We start from the raw sequence: 20,456 nt of genomic DNA on the forward strand, positions 1-20,456 counted from the left end.
TTGCCACCTCCTGCAGAATGTCAGTCTGTCTTTGATGGGTTTTCTTGAAGTTACCTATTTGTTGTTCTTCTTAACACTAGACCAGCCTCCAAAAGCCTTTTCCTCATTGTGAGAGCAGAGGGATTGTCCTGGCACTTGTTAGTCTTTCATGGACTTTCGTAGGTGCCCCGAAGCTTTCTTCACAGCAATTCAACATCTCTTGTCAAATTTCTGTATTATTTGATAAATGGCTGATTTGGTTGCAGTCGTGTGGCAATAATCTTGCCTGTGGACTGTTTTTCATGCAAAGCAATGATGACAGCTCATGTTTCCATTGCGGTTTCTCGTTTAACAAGAATATTTTAAACAATCACTGCCTTTTATTGCAACCTCTTTGCTCTTTAAATTCGATCCGAGTGACAGAATTTATCTGCTATCCTGTCCTCGCTAACTCTGTCCCCTTACCTAACAAGAGGATCATTGAGATGCAGATCACACTGTGGCAGGGCTGAAGCAGTTCAAACGTGGACCTTGTGTAATTTCTATTAACTTTACAGTGTTTTGCATTTCATCAGATTGCTCTTCAACACCTAAAATCTGTATCCTGATCAGTTTGATTTACGAGAAAGAAAACACTTTAAATGTAGAACTTTCTTTCAACTTAAAACTTGGAGCAATATTTTTGCAGTGCCTTTATAAATACTAAATACTATAATTTTAGTGCAACAATGTAAAATGTGTTCTTCTTTTGGGGTGCTTGGAAAGAAAATGCACTCTTATGAGTATATTATAAGCAGAGCTGAGCATTGTATAATATTGCATAATCTCCATGTCATTATAATGTTTTATTTTATTTTTTTGTTTGTTTTTCCAACATCTTTGGATCTCTGTTCGTATTCCTGTGTCTCCTTCTGGTGTTTACTTGTATTTTATTCAGATAATTTACCTCATCAAACTGTAACGGCTCACTGAACGCTCTTTAGTGATGCACCTGCACCAGTGCTGTTCTTCTCAGGACGAGTTATGGCCCATTAACCCGCAGATGTTTCTTACTACTGTAAACGTGATGTGGGTTCCAGGTGTGCCCCCCAGAATATGGGTGTCTGGGGAAAAACTGGGGCAGCAAGTTAATTCCTGCCTTTGTCAAATTCGAGACAAGTGAGCATTTAAAGGAAAAAAGATGGTTCCAAGCTTAAAGGTCGGGCAGAAATCTGAGCTTGTCGCCAACTTTATGGGTTGTTTCTCTGCGCCCTTGGTGGGTCGTCATGCTGTCTTTCTGTCCAACTCTTGTGAGACATGGTTGTGCCTGTCTGTGTGCGGCTTTGATTCATGCCTGCCTTAAGTTGTCTCCCTCTCTTTTTCCTTCTGGCATCTTTCCAGAGGCAGCTGGGCCTGGCTGTGAAGAGGGGGCCTTGTTACCATCAGCTTGTTTTGCAGGGCCGCAGGAGCTAAACACATGCTGGGTATGCAGGGTGCCAGGCAGAAGGCACTAAAAGAACACATTGTCAATGATCCATCCATTGGTGTTGCACTTTGTATTGCAAGGTGACATGTTTCATCTTTTTTTGTGTTGCACAAGGTGTGGATTTGTTTCATTGTTCCAGCTTCAACTTGTAGTTTCTTAATGTGCAAGTATCTCATAAGCATTTTGTTTGCAGAGCCTAAAATTAGAACAGGCGCATTTATCTGGAACACAAGTCTTGAGAATCCACTTTGAGATTGTTTCATTTTAATGACAGTTTCACTCTCAACATCCAAATAACTTCATCCAAACCTAAATCCCATAAATCATTTTATTGCTAGTATTTCTCCATTACCTGTAAATGATGATAGTCACATTTCTAGCATCAATTCAGTGAAATATTGTATAATATGTTTTTGATGCCTATAAAACTTTTGGCCTATTATTCGGCACAATTTGTGACCTTTTCTTATAGGTGACGTCAAGTAAGAAAATTGGATCCCAACAAATTTGTTGCAACACATAAAACAGAAAGACGCCGCTTTGCGGCATTACAAGTGGACCTTGACGAGCCAAAGTAAATAGAAGCCATCAGGAGGGTTTATACTGAGTGATGCTACAATTAATATTTCAAGTTATTCATCAAATGTCATTCTGGACAGACAAATAGAGGCATCCTAAAAATTTGTAGCACATCAAATTTTCCTCTATCTGTCAGTTCTATATTGTTTATAATCCATCAAATGAAGTTGGGCTTGTCTATTTACCCACAAAAAGCTAAATCTAAACTCAGGCATGTGAGGGCTAAACGGCACATACAAACTCTGTGGTCGTGTGGTAAATACACAGTCTGCGTTGTACTTTAATTCATCTTCCAAATATTTGAATATTTGTAGCATGCTAAGTGTGCATGTCGAAACTGTTGCGTAACTGTTGACCTCTCGAGCTAAATATCCACATCTGTGCTGATATTTGTGGTTCTACAGAAAGCATCTGTGTGTGCATTCTTGCATCTAAGACATTACATTTCTCAATTGCTGCCATTTGGTTGTAACATTATTCCAGGAGGGCAGAAAGCCAAGCTTCCTTGCAGGTCAATGAGGCCGATGTGACCCATAATGATCTGCAGTCCAAGACCAATTTCAGTAGAACATCGCAGTGCTTCCCAAGATGCCTGTCTGGAGACTGTTTTTGCAAATCTCTTCTAATAGAAATGTTGACTTGAGCCCCTTATGCAGTCTATTCAACTGCTCCTGAGTCAATAACCCTTTAGATGATCTGCTACCAACACAAGCATATATTATTATTCAGAACAGTCAGATCTCGAAAAGTTCTGCTTAAATGGGAGTTAAATTTCTGTTTTCACATTACCCAGTATGTGTCAGTGGCAGAGCAGAGCATTACATCTTTAAAGATCATTTGAGACAAAGATGTGTTTGCTTCTCTTAAATGTCTGATTTATCTCACAGTGATACAGAGCAGTGAAAGGGGAGTTTAAACATAGATTAGAGCCAGGTGGAGGGTTACAGTCAAAGATAGATGGAGTCTTTGCTGTTACTGCTTAACATGCACAGAATAGAGACAATACTGAAATGGCTTATACTGTGATCTGACATGTTATGTAGTCACATGAATTAATAACTCTGACACTTCCAGTGTGTGACATTTGGCTTTGTATATTAGCAGATATGCAATGCGGTATTCCAGAATTTGTTCCAGTGTGTTTTTGTGAAGGACCAAAAGTTGTACATAATTCTGAGATGGAAGGAAAATAATGCATTAAAACATATTTTCTCCTTTAATCTAATACCCCTAATCAAAAGTGCAACCAATTCCCAACAGATGCCACCCAATTAGTAAATAGTCATGTAGGGGGATATGGGACATATGTGGATGAAAGTGCTCTGGCCAGATGAGACCAAAATTAAATGTTTTGGCTTTCATGAAAAATGCCAGGTGTGGCACTGTACAACACCCTGCATGTACCATCTTCGCAGTGATACACGGTAGTGGCGCAATCATTCTGAAAGGAGATTTTTATTCTGCACAGACAGGGAATCTTGTCAGAGTTTATAGAAATGATAGGTTGGATAAGCTATTATCAGGAAAATCCTAGAGGAAAACCTGTTGCAAGCATTAAAATACTTGAGACTGGAGTGATAGTTCACCATCAAACAGGACAATGGACCAAAACATACAGTCAGAGTTACAATTTAATGGTTCAGTGTGTTAAATAGGTCCAGTCAACATCCAGAATAGAGAATCTTTGGCAAAATTAGAAAATTGCTGTTCACTCATTCTCTCACTCAAAAGACTGAGCCTGGGCCATTTTACAAAGAAAGATGGGTAAAAAATCAGTTTCTAGATGTGCAAAGCTGGTACAGCTTTATATACCTTTTAGATACCTGCAAATGACTTGCAGCTGTACATGTAGCAAAAGCTGGTTCTACAAGGAATCAGTTCATGTGAGCTAAGTACGAATAAATCCATGCCGCACTTTATGTGTTAACAGGTTTTTAATTGTAAATAATAATAAAAGAAATATTCTCCTTCTACAATATGCACTAGTTTGTGTTGGTCTGTCTCATAAAATCCCAAATTGAAGTTTATGGTTGGAGTGTGACAAAATGTGAGAATGTTCAAGATGTTCTAATATTTTATATAGCATTGTACTCACAAAAGTTCAAAAAGTTGACAACTACCAGGTTTGGGTAAAAACTCATAGTTGGTGGCAGTCTGCAGAGTTGCCACTAGATGTCGCTGAATCTTACACATTGCCTCTTTAAAGAGAAAGAAAACACTTCAGTCACAAAGTCAAATGAGGCAAATAAGGCAAAAAGTCATAAGTTTGATGGTTGTTGTCGTAATGTTGAATCTTTACCAGTCAGGTAATGCAGTGTAGCATGTGCTAATTTTTCTGTAATTAGTGGGTCTCTGTGATGTACTTATAAGTAGTGTCTGTGTACTATCTTGAGTAGAAAGCGATGAGCACTCTTTGTGTGTGGAGACTCAGACAGGATTTATGATGTGTAGGAGAGTTTGTGTGCCTGTGTCCATCTATAACAACTCAAACCTCAACAGTTTCATATCGGTTCCAGTGGACTCTCTGCTGAAGCTTTTTGTACCTCATCACTTCATCACCAGATGACTATTTACACCACAAAACATTTATATTGTAACATAACCGACAAGCAGAACCAAAGCAGTGTTGCAAAATAGACCATATCTTGAAACCCTAATGTCTGTAATTACAAAAGTGTAAAAATACCCAATATGATCTTTGGTCAATCCTCTGGTACATTTTTTATGTTTCTGTAGTTGAGGATAGAAAAAGTCTCCTCTCCTCACCTTACTAATCTGACTTGTGGTTAGTGGTGCTTGGTTTTAGGTTTTTGTCTATTTTAAGAACAATAGAAATGTCAAAGAAAAGAAAACATAACTCATTAGATAATGAGATTAACAATTTTCTTCCACACAATGTTAATTTGAGTTAGTAGTTGGAAGTAAAATGGTGTCACCTATAATGCAGACCTTTTTTTAACCTTCATTCAACATAATGGAGTAAAGATGAGTGATATGCACTTATGTTTATCACATTATTATTTGGAATTTATTGATATATTTATGTACGTGATAATAAACAGTTTCTGAGAAGCTGATCAGTGATCTGCTTCTCAGAAACTGCAAATTAGATATTTTCTCAGTGAATGAATTATACATAACCGCTAACCGGTCATGGCGACACTCTTTAGTTGTGAAACTGTTACTGAGCGAAGAAGACTCAACTAGCTATTTTCACCATCAGTGAGTTGTTTAAAAATAAGGTCAGAGGAAGCAAAAAGGAAGCATTTAGAAATTAAACTTTCTATGGAGGTTAGACATTTTGACTTACTTTTTCCACAGACATTGTTTACAGTTTTAATAATATAAGATGGTGAGGAGAGTTTAAAATATCGGCTCAGTAATCATGTTTTCATTGTTTTGAAATAGTAGTAGAATCTTGATTAACTGCAGAGCTGTGTAAGTTTATAATTATCAGTGGGCACCTAAATATCATAATACTTTGATTCAGTACTGTATGATAGATACAATGCCACACCTCTGTACTGTAGAATATAATTAATTTGTATTTTAATTCAGAAAAAAAAGATGCTGCACACATTTGTTGGAAATTTTTTGTTGAATGGATGGAAAAAGAGTGAATCAGGGATTTTTATTTTTAACTGACATCAGGGAGTGCTTCCTATGGTCTGACTACACAGGCCACCTCATTTTAACAAATACTATGTCTGAGAAAACAATTTCCTAATCTCTCAAAGCTAGTTTCGAGTCATTCGTCATACAGTATGATGGTCTTTTTTTTTATTTCATCCCATCTTAATATAAAAAGGCTTTTTTAACTTGAGTTCTAGATGAGTGCACTGCTGTATATCCTGGTGGCTATAATGTCACAAGAGACAGGATGATACAATGGCCCACCTGAGACTGGTTGATCCATTACATGAACAGCTCCTATTGGATTTGCCTATAAACTTAGTCCATGAGAACCCCTCTGTCCAAGCCTTGATATATTGTATACACATTTGTTCCAGATGTGCACTTTGGCTGAGACTTTAATTGTATTCTGTTTGTCAGTTTTATGTGCATTGTCTCTTGTTCAGCCCTCATGTTACCTCAGTTCAACACAAGGCCTCACAAGTAAAACGTATTTGAAAGAGAACTGTTCTGATATTTTATGATTTCTTGTCCTGTTCCTGCAAAAACTTTCAGTCAGTGAGCTGTAATTGGCACCTTTGACAGCCTTCCTCTGCCTCTTATTCACAGTTTGATCCTTTTTTTAGTCAAACCAGATCTATGTGGGACTGAGTGTCGCTGGATTTAGGTGAGTGGGTGTTTGAAGGAGACTATCAGTATGTTTGAATATGGTGGGGATAATGGTGGGCAGCAGAAAGGCTCCAGGGAGCACATGATCATTTGAGTTTGTGCATTTGGAAGGGCTGGACTTGGATAAGTGTGTGTGGCTGTGCTTCGAGGCAGACTGTCTGCCACTCTGTGGTCATCCTCAGTTCAAACAGGAAAACAAGTTTGCTTCTAAAGCTGAAACCTCAAACAATACATTTAGCTGGACTCAGGTTCTGAATTAAAATTTGAGCTTCTGGATTACTTTTCCACTTCATTCTGCTTAAGTCTAACAGATTTCAAGATAAGGTCAAAGGTCTGGGAAACCACTGATGAGCAACACTTTTTATTAAGATTGCTCACAACTCGAAAGCATGAGAAATTAGATATTATGCCTACAAATGTTTGTTTGTGACGCTAAGCTGCTCAAATTTTTTTGCCGTAAATTTTAATGAGTACTTTAATTATATAAGAACTTTTAACCAAGACTTGATTCACTTAATTACTTTTCATGCCTGAGCAACTAAAGTGCCTTTCTTCACGCACAGGAGTACAGAGAATGAATAAAACTGAAGTGTAACAACATCCTGTAACATTTAGGCAACTGAAATAAAACCTACAAATATCCAGAAAGAATAATAATATATAGTAACCTTTGTCCTGTAACTGTCGTCCTATAACCAGTGGGTTGCCAGTTCAAACCCCTGACATCTGTCTCAGCCGTTGTGTCCTTGGGCAAGACATTTCACCTGCCTTGCCTGCTGATAGTTGCCAAAGGGCCCTGTAGCGCCGATTGTATGGCAGCCTCACTTCTGTCAGTTCGCCCCCGGGCAGCTGTGGCTACAGTGTACTCTACCTCTGTTAGTGTATGAATGGGTGGATGAATGATTGTAGTGTTAAGCATTTAGAGTCCTCGGGTTTAATAAAGCACTATGGTACACCCTTTACCATTTAAAGATATACGTTTGTAGATATCGTAATAATTAATGACAAGTGATGTATTCAGGTCTCTCATACATATATCCTCCGCTGAACTAATTACATCACATGTACAGTAGAGTAGCAGCAGAGATGAACACTGGCATTAAGATTGTTGAAAGAAACCCAGAGTTTTGATATTAAATCAAAAATTATTACATTGCAGAAATCATACGGCATTAAAATTAACGTGTCAGCTTATTCTGGATTGACATTCCTTTCAATCCAGATTAAAGTTCAGACTTTAAGATCGGTGGAAACTGCATGATCCCCACAAATCACAACTACTAATTTACAACAACAAGAAATCACCTTATTGCACAATAAAAGATACTTCCCACAATTTGCTTTAAATCCATATCTGCTTTAAATCTAATGTTATCCTTGAATAATCTGAGCCTAGATTTAACTAATGCCTGTTTTTAGTTTTTCCCTACAATGTGTGCGGTTGAACTACTTGAAGTGCTATTCAGCAGCCTTCATTCTCCTCAGTTCATATGCAGCATTAGCTGATCCCAGGTGGGGTTTAAAGTATGCACTACTTGTTCCAACGGGAACAAAAAGTAATAAGACCTTTATGCCAGTCAGCTGAGTGTTAATGTCAGTTATAGGACACAGGAGGAGATTAATTTATTTAAGAGCTCACTGGAAAAAGAGGAGACAGCAGAGGATTAGACACAAACAAATCTCCCGTACAGAGCCCTGCATGCATGTTTATGCAAATGTCTTGCATGAATTCAACGCACATCCATTGCGTTAGGTTATGGTGCATAGTTTGTGTGTTGTGTGTGTATTTTCTGGCAAAATGTCGACAATTCAGCAGAGTGATTCGAAGCAGGCATTGTGCAGAGCCTTGAATCTCGTCCATGCTTTTGAATTCAGACTCCAAGAACAACAGCTCTCACCCTCTGCTTTCCATACATTAATCACAGAGATGTTCAGCCTAATTTCTCTTTCACCATGAAAGCTCTACCAGAGAGGGCCTTGGTTCATGAGCAGGCGAAGAGCTAGTCCTGCATGCAATTTAAACACTCCTCACAGATATCAAATATTCATCTATTACAGTTGGATCAGTTCTGTCACGTTCTAGCTACCAGTGTCTGTGTTGAATTTAAATCAATTCATATTTAATGCATAGGATTTATTTGTCACCACCTTGGTGCAGAGTAGAGGCTGCCGCTTTTGTGCTCAAACAAGAAGCACATTGTCTTCTTGGTGTTTATTTGTGACCTCTAGGATTTTAGAGTGGCTGATTGCACACATGCATATAGATCTTTTCAATCAGAAAGAAAATCACAAACATTGCAGGGCAGAGGTTGTCAGTCTCATCCAGACATCTGCTTGAGATCTCTTATCTATGCATGGTGAGCAGAGGGGGAACCCTTACCTCAAAGTAAATTGTATAAATTGTTTGTATTTTTTACATGTTTCAGCCAGAACAGCAGTAGGGGCAGATTCAACATTGATTACATAATTCTAGACAAAGTCCACAATCTGCCACAAGTTGCAGTAAATCATAACTTTGACTGTCACTTTGACCTCCTCTCTGCAAGTCTTTGTCACGTATGTCCTCTATCTCTCCATTTCACAAACGCTCATTTATCTGAAATAATTTATGAGGTTCATCAGGAATCTTATTGAGTGGGATACTCATTTACAAAGCAGCCCACGCTGTGCTCGCTTATCATGACATCCCTGAGTGTTTACACATCCTGTTTTTCACTTCTCTCCTGTAGAGGTCATTGACTCACAGATTTGAATTAGTTCAGCTAATGGGAGCTTTGAACTGGGGAACTTGGTGAACTAGAGGTGGTGAAGTTTTAGGAAGTCTTTGGTTTTGCTTTGGTGGCCTTTTGATGTTGAGTCTGGGGTGGAGAAAATTATTCAAGTGAAATGAACAAAAGGTGTTGTGTGTTTGAATGGAATGAAGAAAATTCATTGTGAATCCTATAGTTTACTGAAGCAAAATTAACCCTGTAGAATTGAAAAAAAATAAAACAGGTCGCTGTAAATAGTTGCAGTTCTTGCCTGAAAGTATCCTGAGCAAGTTATTTAAATTAAATTAAATAATCTTTTATTTGTCTCTCAGTGGGGAAATTCAAATGTATCAGCAACAAAGTGACAGAGAAAAACTCAGATACACGTAAACATAATTAATTATAATAACATAGAGCCTGTCCAGTAATATCAAATATACAAGGACAGACCACTTATGACAAAGTAGCAGGATTGTTTTAAGATCATGCAATAATTGTGCTTTTTGTATGTTGTGTCTGTCAGTGCAAAACTTGAAATATTTGACTGTGGAGGACATTAGACTTCAGAAATGTATTATCATGTTTAAGAAATCAGTTTAAGATGATTTGAGCTTTATGCAGTTTGCACCAAATTCTGACCCTACCATCTGGATGTTGCAGCTAAAGTCCAGAACCATCAAAATTGAAAATGTTTTTCCAGTCTCTTATTATTTAACATTGGTGAGTCTGAGCTGGGTTTTCTGCTCTTAGCTGACAGCAGTGGCACACGGTGTCGTCCTTTGCTGCTGCAACCCCATCTTCTTCTAGGTTTGATTTTTTTCACCTTTAGAGATGGTATTCAGCAAACCTTAGTTGAAACCCTTGGTGCCTTTCTATTATCTCGAACCAGTCTGCCCATTCTCCTCTGGCATCAGACAATCAGGCATTTTCATCCACTCATCTGCTGCTCTTAGGATATTTTCACTTTCGGTCTCATTCTCTATAAACCTGAGAGATGGTTGTGTGTGAATCATCAGTTTCTGAAAGATTAAGACCAGCCCATCTCACACTAACAACTAAAACACTTTAAAGTCAAATAAACCTCTTCTCTTCCCCGTACTGGTGCTAAGTTTGGAGTTCACCACTACTAGAGACCTAAATGGGTCATCAAATGATAAAGAGCAACAATTTGCTTGGTGCATAAATTGATTTGTCCTTTTTTCTCCATTTTCATTACTCCCTTCTTTTAGGTTTGTCACACGATTCATCGAACTCGACGGACTCACCTGCCTGCTCAATTTCCTGCGCAGCATGGACTACGAGACGTCAGAGAGCCGCATCCACACTTCGGTTATCGGCTGCATCAAGGCCCTGATGAACAACTCGCAGGGGCGAGCGCATGTCTTGGCCCATCCTCAGAGCATCAACACCATTTCTCAGAGCCTGCGGACAGAGAACGTTAAAACCAAAGTGGCGGTGCTGGAGATTCTCGGGGCCGTTTGCTTGGTGCCGGATGGACACAAGAAGGTGCTGCAGGCCATGGAGCATTACCAGAAATACTCTGCTGAGAGGACCCGATTCCAGGTAAAGAAATTTGAACTGACACTATATTCCTGTAATTGTGGATCATGTACAGTAATCTTTAGGTACTCACCATTTCTTTAGATTTTGTTTCCCATCAGCCAGACTTTCCTGGAATCTTTTCATGTCGACTTAATTATAAATTCTAAATTCTTTTATTTTTGTGTCCGATTTTCGATCTTGATTTTTTGTAAAAGCTTGGCCTGCTGATTCCCATTTTAGCCAATTTTGATTTCTCTTTAGGAACTGTTACATATAGAATGACAGAAGAACAGCACATACAATATTTTTTCTAGCTTACTACAGTGAGCGGTCATTAATTATTTCATTTGGATCACAAACCCAAAAGGATGAACCAGTACTCCATTCAGCCTTTTTGTTAGCTGATAAGTGTTTCTCTCTCTCGCTCTGTAGCAATGTGAAAGAATTACATTCATTTCTTGGGATGTTCTTTCATTTTTGTGTTTCCTCTAACATCATGTTAAACACCTCACTGATGCTGACAAAAGTTTGAGTTAGTCTTGTTAAGTGTGAACCTTTTTTCTTTCTGTAACAACTCCTACACTGATGAGTCTTTATCATGATCCGATATGTTACATTTCACAATTTTTCTGAATAGTTTAGTTTTCTGCCAAAGTAAACAATAACCAATTGTCAGTTTTGACACATTTTTAAGTCTAATCCTTAGAGGAAGAACTAAGAAAGACTTTTAGAAAACCCAAAGAGCATTTGCTCAAGCCAAATAACAGCACAGTCTGCCACCTTGGAGAAAGAAGCAGTGGCTCAAACCTTTAGCATATGACTGTAGTACAAACATGGATTCATGGGGCTGACACAAAATCTCAAGATGCTCACATAAATCATTGCTGCAATTATAAATATGGTTACATGTGCACGTCAACCAGTTGGCTTCAGGTTTATGTACTCGTTTCACTAGATTTGAGACTTCTGGAGGTCACTCAGTGCTAAATGGTTTAGTGAGTGGTAGGACTGAGTCAACACACCACATCTTACACATCCTCCTGGGAGTGGCGTCAGGGAGGGGGGTTTGTGGTAAATGATGCCACTAACACCCCAGGAGCTGAATCATTGTGAGCATATGGAGGCTTTAAATGTTGGTTTGAGTTATGATTAAACTTCTAAAGTATGTTGGGGGTCAGTTTAAGAGACGATAAAAGGTTGAAGAACTGAGAGCATTGACCCTATGTTACCTTCTTTTCTTTGGTATTGTCAGAATATTGCAGCTTTCTTAGCATGCCTGCATTACTGCTTATTACAGTTTGACCACTGAATTGGATTTTGACTGATTTCCCAATCTGTCCTGAACATCCAGACACTCCTGAATGAGCTGGACAGAAGCACCGGCCGCTACAGGGACGAAGTCAACTTGAAGACAGCGATTATGTCGTTCATCAACGCGGTGCTGAACGCTGGAGCTGGAGAGGTCTAAACCTTTTTATGTTTTCTTTCAAAAGTTGCAGTAAAAACCACCACAGATCTTTGGGTAAAAATCACAATGTGGAAAATCTTTGTCATTCCACAGAATCTTTATTTAAAATATGCCAAATACCATATTTGTATTTCTTACCCGTCGATAAACGCACACCTTAATCTCTGGAACATTTTCAGTTAAATGTTTCTAAAAGCTCAAACTAAATGTGTCCTATTTGTTACAGTTTTAACATCTTTGATAGATATTTACAATCTTTGACATTAAATATTAAATTAACACCAGCAATTATGCAGTTGCAGTTCTTTCTAATTCTGTTGTACTGTGTGCTGCTTTCAGGACAACCTGGAGTTTCGGCTCCACCTGAGGTACGAGTTCCTGATGTTGGGCATTCAGCCGGTCATTGATAAGCTCAGAGAGCACGATAACGCCACTCTAGACAGGTGAGTGGTCATCCGTTGTAGGGCTGTCAGTGCTGCTGTGTATCGAAAAGGCATTTTAACAACTGCACAACCTGTTGCTCTTTCAGCAAGAACAACCGATTGTTTTTCTTAACATATTAGTCTTAAGCTTCATACATGGGTTAATTTTCAGGCCTGATGTCACAATTCATCGACATCTTCGCAGTTTTGGATAAAACGTCAAGGCAAACAATCAGTCACACAAAATCTAAAATCCATAAACTGAAGATTTTAGCCAGAATGGTATGAAGTTCTACTGTGACATTGTGTTAACATTTACATGTATGAAAAAAAATTACCAACCACAATCATTTTCATTGTAGTTCATTTTCAAACATTGGTGCTATAAATGCATAAATGTCTTACTGTTACTTTGTTTCTTCAGACATTTGGACTTTTTTGAGATGGTGAGAAATGAGGATGACTCTGAGTTGGCCAAAAGATTCGATATGGTGGGTTTCCATCTTTTATTGGAAAACATTTTATTCCAAACTTAGATCCGTGTTATAAACAAAACTTTCTCTTTTCTTTTCCAGACCCATGTAGACACAAAGAGCGCTGGTGCCATGTTTGAGCTGATCAAGAAGAAACTGAGCCACACAGATTCCTACCCACATCTTCTCTCAATCCTTCAACACTGCTTGCAGATGCCCTGTGAGTGCAATTAGAAACGGTCCAAACTCTCTTCAGTTTGGATGAAAAGGGTTTTATGCTTTCACATGAGGTTAAGATGGACTCACATAAATGCATTAATCAGGAGTCTTTTTCTTAGATAAACGTGGAGGTTGCAGCCTGCAGCATTGGCAGCTTTTAGACAGGATCCTTCAGCAGATCGTCCTGCAGGACGAAAAGGGAGAGGACCCCGACGTCTCCCCACTCGACAACTTCAGTGTTAAAAACATTATTCGCATGTAAGTGAAAGCATCCCTCACTCTACAGTTTATTGGCGCTTTACATTACAACTCAGTAATAAACTGGCAAAAACAGGATTCTAGCTTCATGTCAAATAAATAAAAAACAGTACAAAATATATTTTAATGACTAAAGTTAGAGCCTGCCTATTACTTGGCAAGAACAATAAATAAAATGTTGTATCATGTTCAGAATGAAATTATTCATTGTGTTTCCAAAGAGTTTGTGTTTTGATATTGCATTAAATAAGTCAAAACATTTCAAAACTTAATTTTAGAAATTAATTTGGTCACTTATAATCAAATATTAGTTTTGTTTTAAGGTAATCACTTCAATTTTTGTTCACCTTTTAAATTAAATCACTGAAATAAATTTAGCTTTTCAATTATGTTTTAAAGTAAAAACAATGAATGGCTTAGTTTTGGCATGTAGAAAAGCAGTCTTTTGAAGTTTTTTTGGCCAATCATTACACTGTAAATAATGTAGTTTTAGTACTCCCGCCACGGCATTTAGAAAGCTTTAATTCTAATGAACTTGCTCCAATTAGCGGTTAAAGCATCCAATCAGCACTGCTTTCAGTTAAAATCAAAACATGATGAAAACACCACAATGCGACAAAGAGAAACTCTGGAATAAAATCCATTTTAAAATGAACAACACTCCAGTGCTGTGATACTTGTGAAGGGAGATAGGAATTAGACTTCTTAGAAAAGATGAGACGATATGAAAGCAGCAGCAGAAATATCAGCGAAATATCAGCCAAACTCAGAGCGTGAGTTGGCATAAAAGCAAAAGTCAAATATCAAAGGAAAAGTGCTCCAATTGCATACAGAGTCGACCAAGTCAGCCTTCTTGAGACGCAGTGAAACAAGCGCTCTTCACCAGGTGGGGAAGCGACAAGGAGGCAGCATTATTTTATACAGGAGAAGCAAGAATTATGAATTGGTGGTTTTGGATGTGTCACTGGGGTTGTTGCTCAACAGGAATGTTTTCCAAATTATCATTGACATTTCCTGTTATCCACTGTGGACGTTTCACTGATTTCAGAGGCTGACCTGATGTTGTTTTCAGCTCATTTAATACATTTTGTTGGCAGTGTTAAGAGATGACATTCAAAGCCATGTTCTGCACACCACATTGCCTCAGTTTCTCCTTCTGACAGGCTTCCATTCCTGTTTTCACCATCTGTCTTCTTCTCAGTTTTGTTATGTTTAAACCAAGCTTCTGATCGGTGATTAATATGTTTAGTCTTTGTGGTGAAAGCACCATAAAGCATGTACCGTGGCTCACTTTGGCCCCTGCCAGCTCCTGCTTTGTTCACTAATTCAACCACCATTGTTTTTGCAATCACTCGAGTGCGATCCTTTCCAGGAGCTTGCAGAATCCCGTCATAGATCCACCACATTGGTCAAACTCTACCCACTCACTTTACGTCTCGGCCAAAGTCTTATTGTGTGTTTCCATAAACTCTTGGAGAATAAATTGTGCCTGGAAAAAGAGAACATAAACGGAAGTTTCGACATTGCATTGGCTTGACGGTGAACGGGTGAAAATGTAAGGCTCGTGCCGTGAAAACTCGGAGGGAGGATGGGGCGTGTTGGAGCAACTGTTAAAACAACTTGCAGAAGAAGTCATTCATCATCTGCGGTCACTGTGATGATGAAGGACACGAGTGCAGGGCATGAAATCAAGGCGTTTGTAGAAGCAGAGTTTTCCACAGCAATATAAAGGGATTCCTTTGACTGGTTGATAAAGAAAAATGATTTGTTTTATTCATTCCAGGTTTAATTAAAGAAGTAATGATTTTATAATCAGGTTAAGAAAGATTATTACCTTGATTATTGAGCACTTTGTTATCAAACTGCTATGAACTGAGTATAAGCAGTTAAGTGTGAATCAGTGTCCTCAAGTAGCTACAATGTCTTGCAAAAGTATTAATACTCTTTTTCATATTTTCTCATATGACAACCTCAAACTTAAGTATGTATTAATAAGATTAAATGTGATAGACCAGCACAAAGTAGTATATAATTGTGAAGTGGAAGGTAATTGTTGATTTTTTTTTTTTTTTTTTAGCAAATATAAATGGGAAAAGTGCATCAGTATTCAGCCTCCTGAATCTATACTTTGTCGAACCACCTTTTGCTGCAAGTCATTTGTTGCACATCCACAAAGTCGTTGACAATTCCTCTCTGCAAAATAGCTCAGGCTTGGTCAGATTAGATGGAGAACATCTCTGAACATCAATCTTCTATTATTGTCACTCATTCTGAATTGCATTTAGGTCTGGCCTTTGACTGGGTCATTCTAACTTATGGATATGCTTTGATCTAAGCCATGCCATTAGAGGTCTGGCTGTATGTTTAGTGTTATTGCCCTGTTGGGAAGTAAATCTTCACCGCAGTATTTAGTCTTTTATAGCCTCTAAGACATCTAAAAGTTGCAGGACACTTGACCTCGAAGACTGGAGTTAGAGACCACTGCTCTAAAATGTTTATTTTCAGCACTAACCACAGCATTCCCACAGCATGATTCCTCCAGCACCATGTATCATTGTCAGCACAATGTGTTGAGGTTGATATTCACTGTTAATTTACTGCCTCTTACAGCACCTTGCATGTAGGTCAAAAGGTTTTTTGTTTTTTTTTTATTCCCTAAAAAGCAACTCTTCCTCTTCCCTCCTCTTGATAAAGAGGAGATTTGTGGAGTGTGTTGCAAATAGCTGTCCTGTCTAAATTCTTCCACCTGAGGTGTGGATCTCTACAACTCCTCCAGAGTTACCATGAACCTCTTGGCTGTTTCTCTGATTAATGCTCTTTTTGCACAGCCTGTTTGCGTCATGTCTTAGTAGCTTTGTAGTTGTGTGCATTATCAGATGACTGGTTTAACAGGGCTCTGTAAGATGTTTGATGCTTAACAAATTGTTTCATAATGTAACGCTGCATTAATTTTCTCTCCGACATTCCTTGGTCTTCATGTTGCTCTGTGTTCCCTAATGTTCTCTAACAAACCCCTTATCATGACATTAAACTAAATTTACTAATTAGGTGAGTTCTGAAGACAATTAGTTTCAGTTGGTTTTATTTAGGAGTATCAGAGTACAAAGGCACACCACGCAATTTGAAACCTGCGTGCTTCTCGTTCCACTTATGTGCACAATTTTGTGTTGGTCTAGTACATAAAATACCAATCAAGTACATTGAGGTTTGTCGTTTTACCATGACAAAATATAAAAAAAAAGGTCAAAGGACAATAAATACAATTGTAAGGCACTGTTTACTTATTTTGGTTTCCACCTCGGTAGTTGTTTCCTTCCTGATTTTGCATTATAATTTGTGATGTCTGATTATTGCTGCTGAAACATGTTTATTCTCTTGTTTCCAGCCAAGGCTACCACCACTCCTCAAGGTTTCACTTTCCAGTCTTTCATTATCCCAAATCACTTCATGAAATACCCGGTTGCTAATCTTCAATTTTCGTTTCTCATATCATTGTTGCCTCTCTTAAGTCTAATTTCTTACATTACATGACCACTTTCCAAGCTCAGTCAAATCCCAAAGTTAATACCTGAGAAAACATAACCACTTTCAGCCCAGCAGGGATTATCCCAGCACTAACATTGCCCTTTTGAGCTTAAAAGTACCAACTGCTTCAACTCAGTCAATGCTGGTCAATGTCGTCACTAAAAGGGAAATGGAGGATTAGTGTCATTGATCAATGGGTTTTCAATCCAATGATCAAATTCCCGCAGAACGTCCCGGCTTGACTCAGTTGGAGTGCAGTTGCCCCTATGTGTGAGCATTCGTCTGCAAGGCTGTGCTTATTTCTGTCTGTGTGCTTCACAGGCTGGTCAATGAAAATGAGGTAAAACTGTGGCGAGAACAGGCCGAGAAGTTCAGGAAAGGTGAGGAGCTTGTTACCAGCCTGTATGGGTTGTATTAACAAAATCTGCATCAAATGAAAACCTTTTTCCCCTCCTTGTTGAACTGCAGACCATGCAGAGCTACTGGCTAAACTGGAGAGGAAAGAGAGGGAGTGTGAGACAAAGACACAGGAGAAGGATGAGATGATGAAGACTCTGAACAAGATGAAGGACAAGCTGCAACGTGAGGGTGTGGAACTGCGTTCGGCCAGAGAGCAAGTGCTGGACCTGTCGTCACGCATCAATGACATTGCAGTAGGAACTTCTGCTTTATCAGTTCTTAACAGAGTTACACCAATCAGGCTTTTTCTGACTGATTTCTGGTTTTCTTTGAGGTCTGACCCTGTGAATTACACTTTTCTTATAACAGCTATAACATAAATAAATGATTTATTTGGAAGTAGTGATTTAAGATCAGACCACACATGGCATAGAATCCGAAAATTAAGGAAATTAAATATTATATCATTTATTATTACAATAATAGTATTATTTACATTATCCCCATTTATTGTATGCATCAAAGCATTCATATTTAAAAAGAATTTATATTTAAAAAGGTGACTCAGAGTAAATGGTGTTGGTTATTACATTTTTGTTACAAATGTTTGAATGAATATAAATAATAAATATATATTTCGTAATATGTGACCTGCCAAGCAACATTTGAAGTACATTGAATAAAAATTCCTTAACTTTTTCACTTTTTTTGGTACAACTTTACAAATGGCTAATAAGCAGTCATTAAGTGTTCTGTAAGCACTTAATAAATCATTAGTAACCAGTTATACTGCATTAGTTAACAGGCAAGAAAGGAGGGTCTCTATTATTGTTGGTTAAGTCCCCCATGGCTGCTTTATAACTGTAAAAACTTCAATAACAGCATTATTTACTGTTTATAAATCCTTCTATATGGGTAGTTTTACTGTAATTGGTATGATTTCTTTAATATGTAGCCATTGATAAATTAAGATTTTATGCTTTTAATATCAGGTCTCTCAGATTTTGTTTAAATTATAATTATAATATTATTACTTTAAAATAAAAGTTTAATTCATTATCCATCTAAAATGTTTTTGAAAAGAAGTACTTGAAAATGTGGTTTTATTCAAGATATTTAACTTTTATCTATTTATCCTACAGCAGGGCAGCAGTTTGTCCATGCCTCCACCTCCGCCTCCTGGAGCACCAGTGCCTCCACCTCCTCCACCTATGTGTGGTGGCTTTCCTCCACCACCGCCACCACTTCCGTTCAGCTGCCCACCTCCACCGCCACCACCTCCTCCGCCGGGGGCACCGCCTCTTCCACCTGGGGCTCCTCCTCTTTTTGGAGCACCGCCCCCTCCCATCCCTTCCTCATTCAACTCCATGAACACGATGCGATCAAAGTCCATTCCTCAGCCTTCTCATCCACTAAAGTCCTTCAACTGGAGCAAATTAGGCGAGGTGAGATGAGATTTTTGCACAATATTTTGTGATAGTATATAAAAATGAACATGTAAGCAATGCATGGTGATTTAATATATCTGTCCCAACGTTAAAGATAAGTCTAGATTTTTTTTTTTTCCTAGTCACTTCACAGCAGTTTTACCTACATTTCTGGATTATAGTTTGTGGCAGCCTGAAAGGATCCACATGGTTTCACTAACAGATACAGTCCATTTGATATGTCCAATCTCCAATCTTCAAACCATATTGGATTTCTAAGAACTTGTTTTTTTCCAAGGTGTGTCAGCCGAGGACTACCTGACAGTGTAAAGTAGAAACAAATATCCACAAAATATCAAAGGGATGCTAGCCCTATTTCATCAATTATAGTTTTGCTCATTTTGTGCCAAACATTTTAAGGTATGAAATTGTGCTGTCTACTGCGGGATGTTTCGTACCCACCATTCATCAGGAGGAGGTTTTGTACCCACTTTTACTAACGAAAATTCAAAGTAGTTTTCTGTATTCTCCTCATGGTCTGCACTAAGGAAATGTGGTTGTATGACTTAAATAAATAATGGAGAACTGGCTGGAGTTATTTTGGTTTATCAGGGGTCGTAATCTTTCATATTTCATAAGGGTTAACTGTCCTAAACTGGAATCAGAACCAAAATAAACAGAAAGGCGTGTAATGCAAAGTTTTCCTGGTTATTTAAAATTGTATCAAATTATACATTTTACAACTACTTATCTCCATTATTCATGAAAAATAAAGTCATACGCCACTATTTAAGGACAGGGGTATGAAATGTTTTTTTTTTTTATTATTATTGGTCCAAAATGGAAGAAACAATGGATGAAAGGGTGATGAAGCATGTGTGGGAAATGGGGATACAAATTGACCAAAAACCCATAGCAGCATATTCTCTAATGTGGCAGCTGGGTTTTTCTCTATAGTTTGATCCAACATACATTTAACCTCCATCACTTTGCTCTTCACCCTGATTTTTTAGTGTTTTACAGGAATCTGATGTCTTCATCTGCCTGGTTCTTAATTAAAAAAAACCCAGCTTGTTTGGTAATGAGAGTTTAAACATTAACCCCCTTTCTCTCCTGTTTTAGAACATGATCAATGGCACTATCTGGAATGAAATTGACGACCTGAGGGCATTCAAGATTCTGGACCTGAAGGACATAGAGAAGATGTTCTCAGCCTATCAGAGACAGCAGGTTTGGATTTGACTGTGTGTTATATATTACTAATTACTAGAGTTGTGTGTGTGTGCGTGTGTGTGTGTGTGTGTGTGTGTGTGTTTTGGATGCTGAGTAAGCACTGTGTAAAATCAATTGGGTTGAACTAGATCCTTGCAATGTAGGTGTAGGGGAAGGTGTGTGTGCATGACTGAGCAGAGGATGTTTCAAAATGACTCTTTTAGGGTGTAAGTGGTCCAGCGTCAGGCTAATATGAGCAGCTGTTGGCTGCTGAATGGCACATTGTATCTTCTGCTGGTGTCTACAGAACTTTGGTGTGAGAACTGACTGCAGGTCTATAATCAGGGTCAACACTGAACTCACAAGGAAAAACACAAAAGTTATGACTGAGATGTAGTAAAAGTAAAAAGATTTATTCAGTAAATCATGTTGAACC

General features: G+C 38.3%; 1 protein-coding gene across 6 annotated transcripts in view; it reads left to right on the forward strand.

Annotated features, from left to right (window-relative positions):
• The window catches only part of daam2 (dishevelled associated activator of morphogenesis 2), a 116,376-nt gene that overhangs the window by 69,479 nt on the left and 26,441 nt on the right, over window positions 1-20,456 (forward strand). For 3 of the 6 annotated variants that reach the window (XR_007035041.1, XM_047344988.1, XM_047344987.1), the window contains exons 6-16: window positions 10,305-10,638; window positions 11,969-12,079; window positions 12,425-12,528; window positions 12,932-12,998; window positions 13,083-13,200; window positions 13,319-13,457; window positions 16,843-16,866; window positions 17,304-17,362; window positions 17,451-17,635; window positions 18,524-18,826; window positions 19,931-20,038. Coding sequence is in view for 5 of the 6 variants with exons in the window: in XM_047344988.1 (XP_047200944.1) it covers window positions 10,305-10,638; window positions 11,969-12,079; window positions 12,425-12,528; window positions 12,932-12,998; window positions 13,083-13,200; window positions 13,319-13,457; window positions 16,843-16,866; window positions 17,304-17,362; window positions 17,451-17,635; window positions 18,524-18,826; window positions 19,931-20,038 (1,552 nt within the window). In the remaining variant the exon portion in view is untranslated. The remainder of the gene's footprint in view (window positions 1-10,304; window positions 10,639-11,968; window positions 12,080-12,424; window positions 12,529-12,931; window positions 12,999-13,082; window positions 13,201-13,318; window positions 13,458-16,842; window positions 16,867-17,303; window positions 17,363-17,450; window positions 17,636-18,523; window positions 18,827-19,930; window positions 20,039-20,456) is intronic. The other 3 variants (XM_047344986.1, XM_047344989.1, XM_047344990.1) reach the window with 2 other exon arrangements.

The sequence above is a fragment of the Girardinichthys multiradiatus genome, chromosome 19 (genome assembly GCF_021462225.1).
Source record: "Girardinichthys multiradiatus isolate DD_20200921_A chromosome 19, DD_fGirMul_XY1, whole genome shotgun sequence".
NCBI classification, from domain to species: Eukaryota; Metazoa; Chordata; class Actinopteri; order Cyprinodontiformes; family Goodeidae; genus Girardinichthys; species Girardinichthys multiradiatus.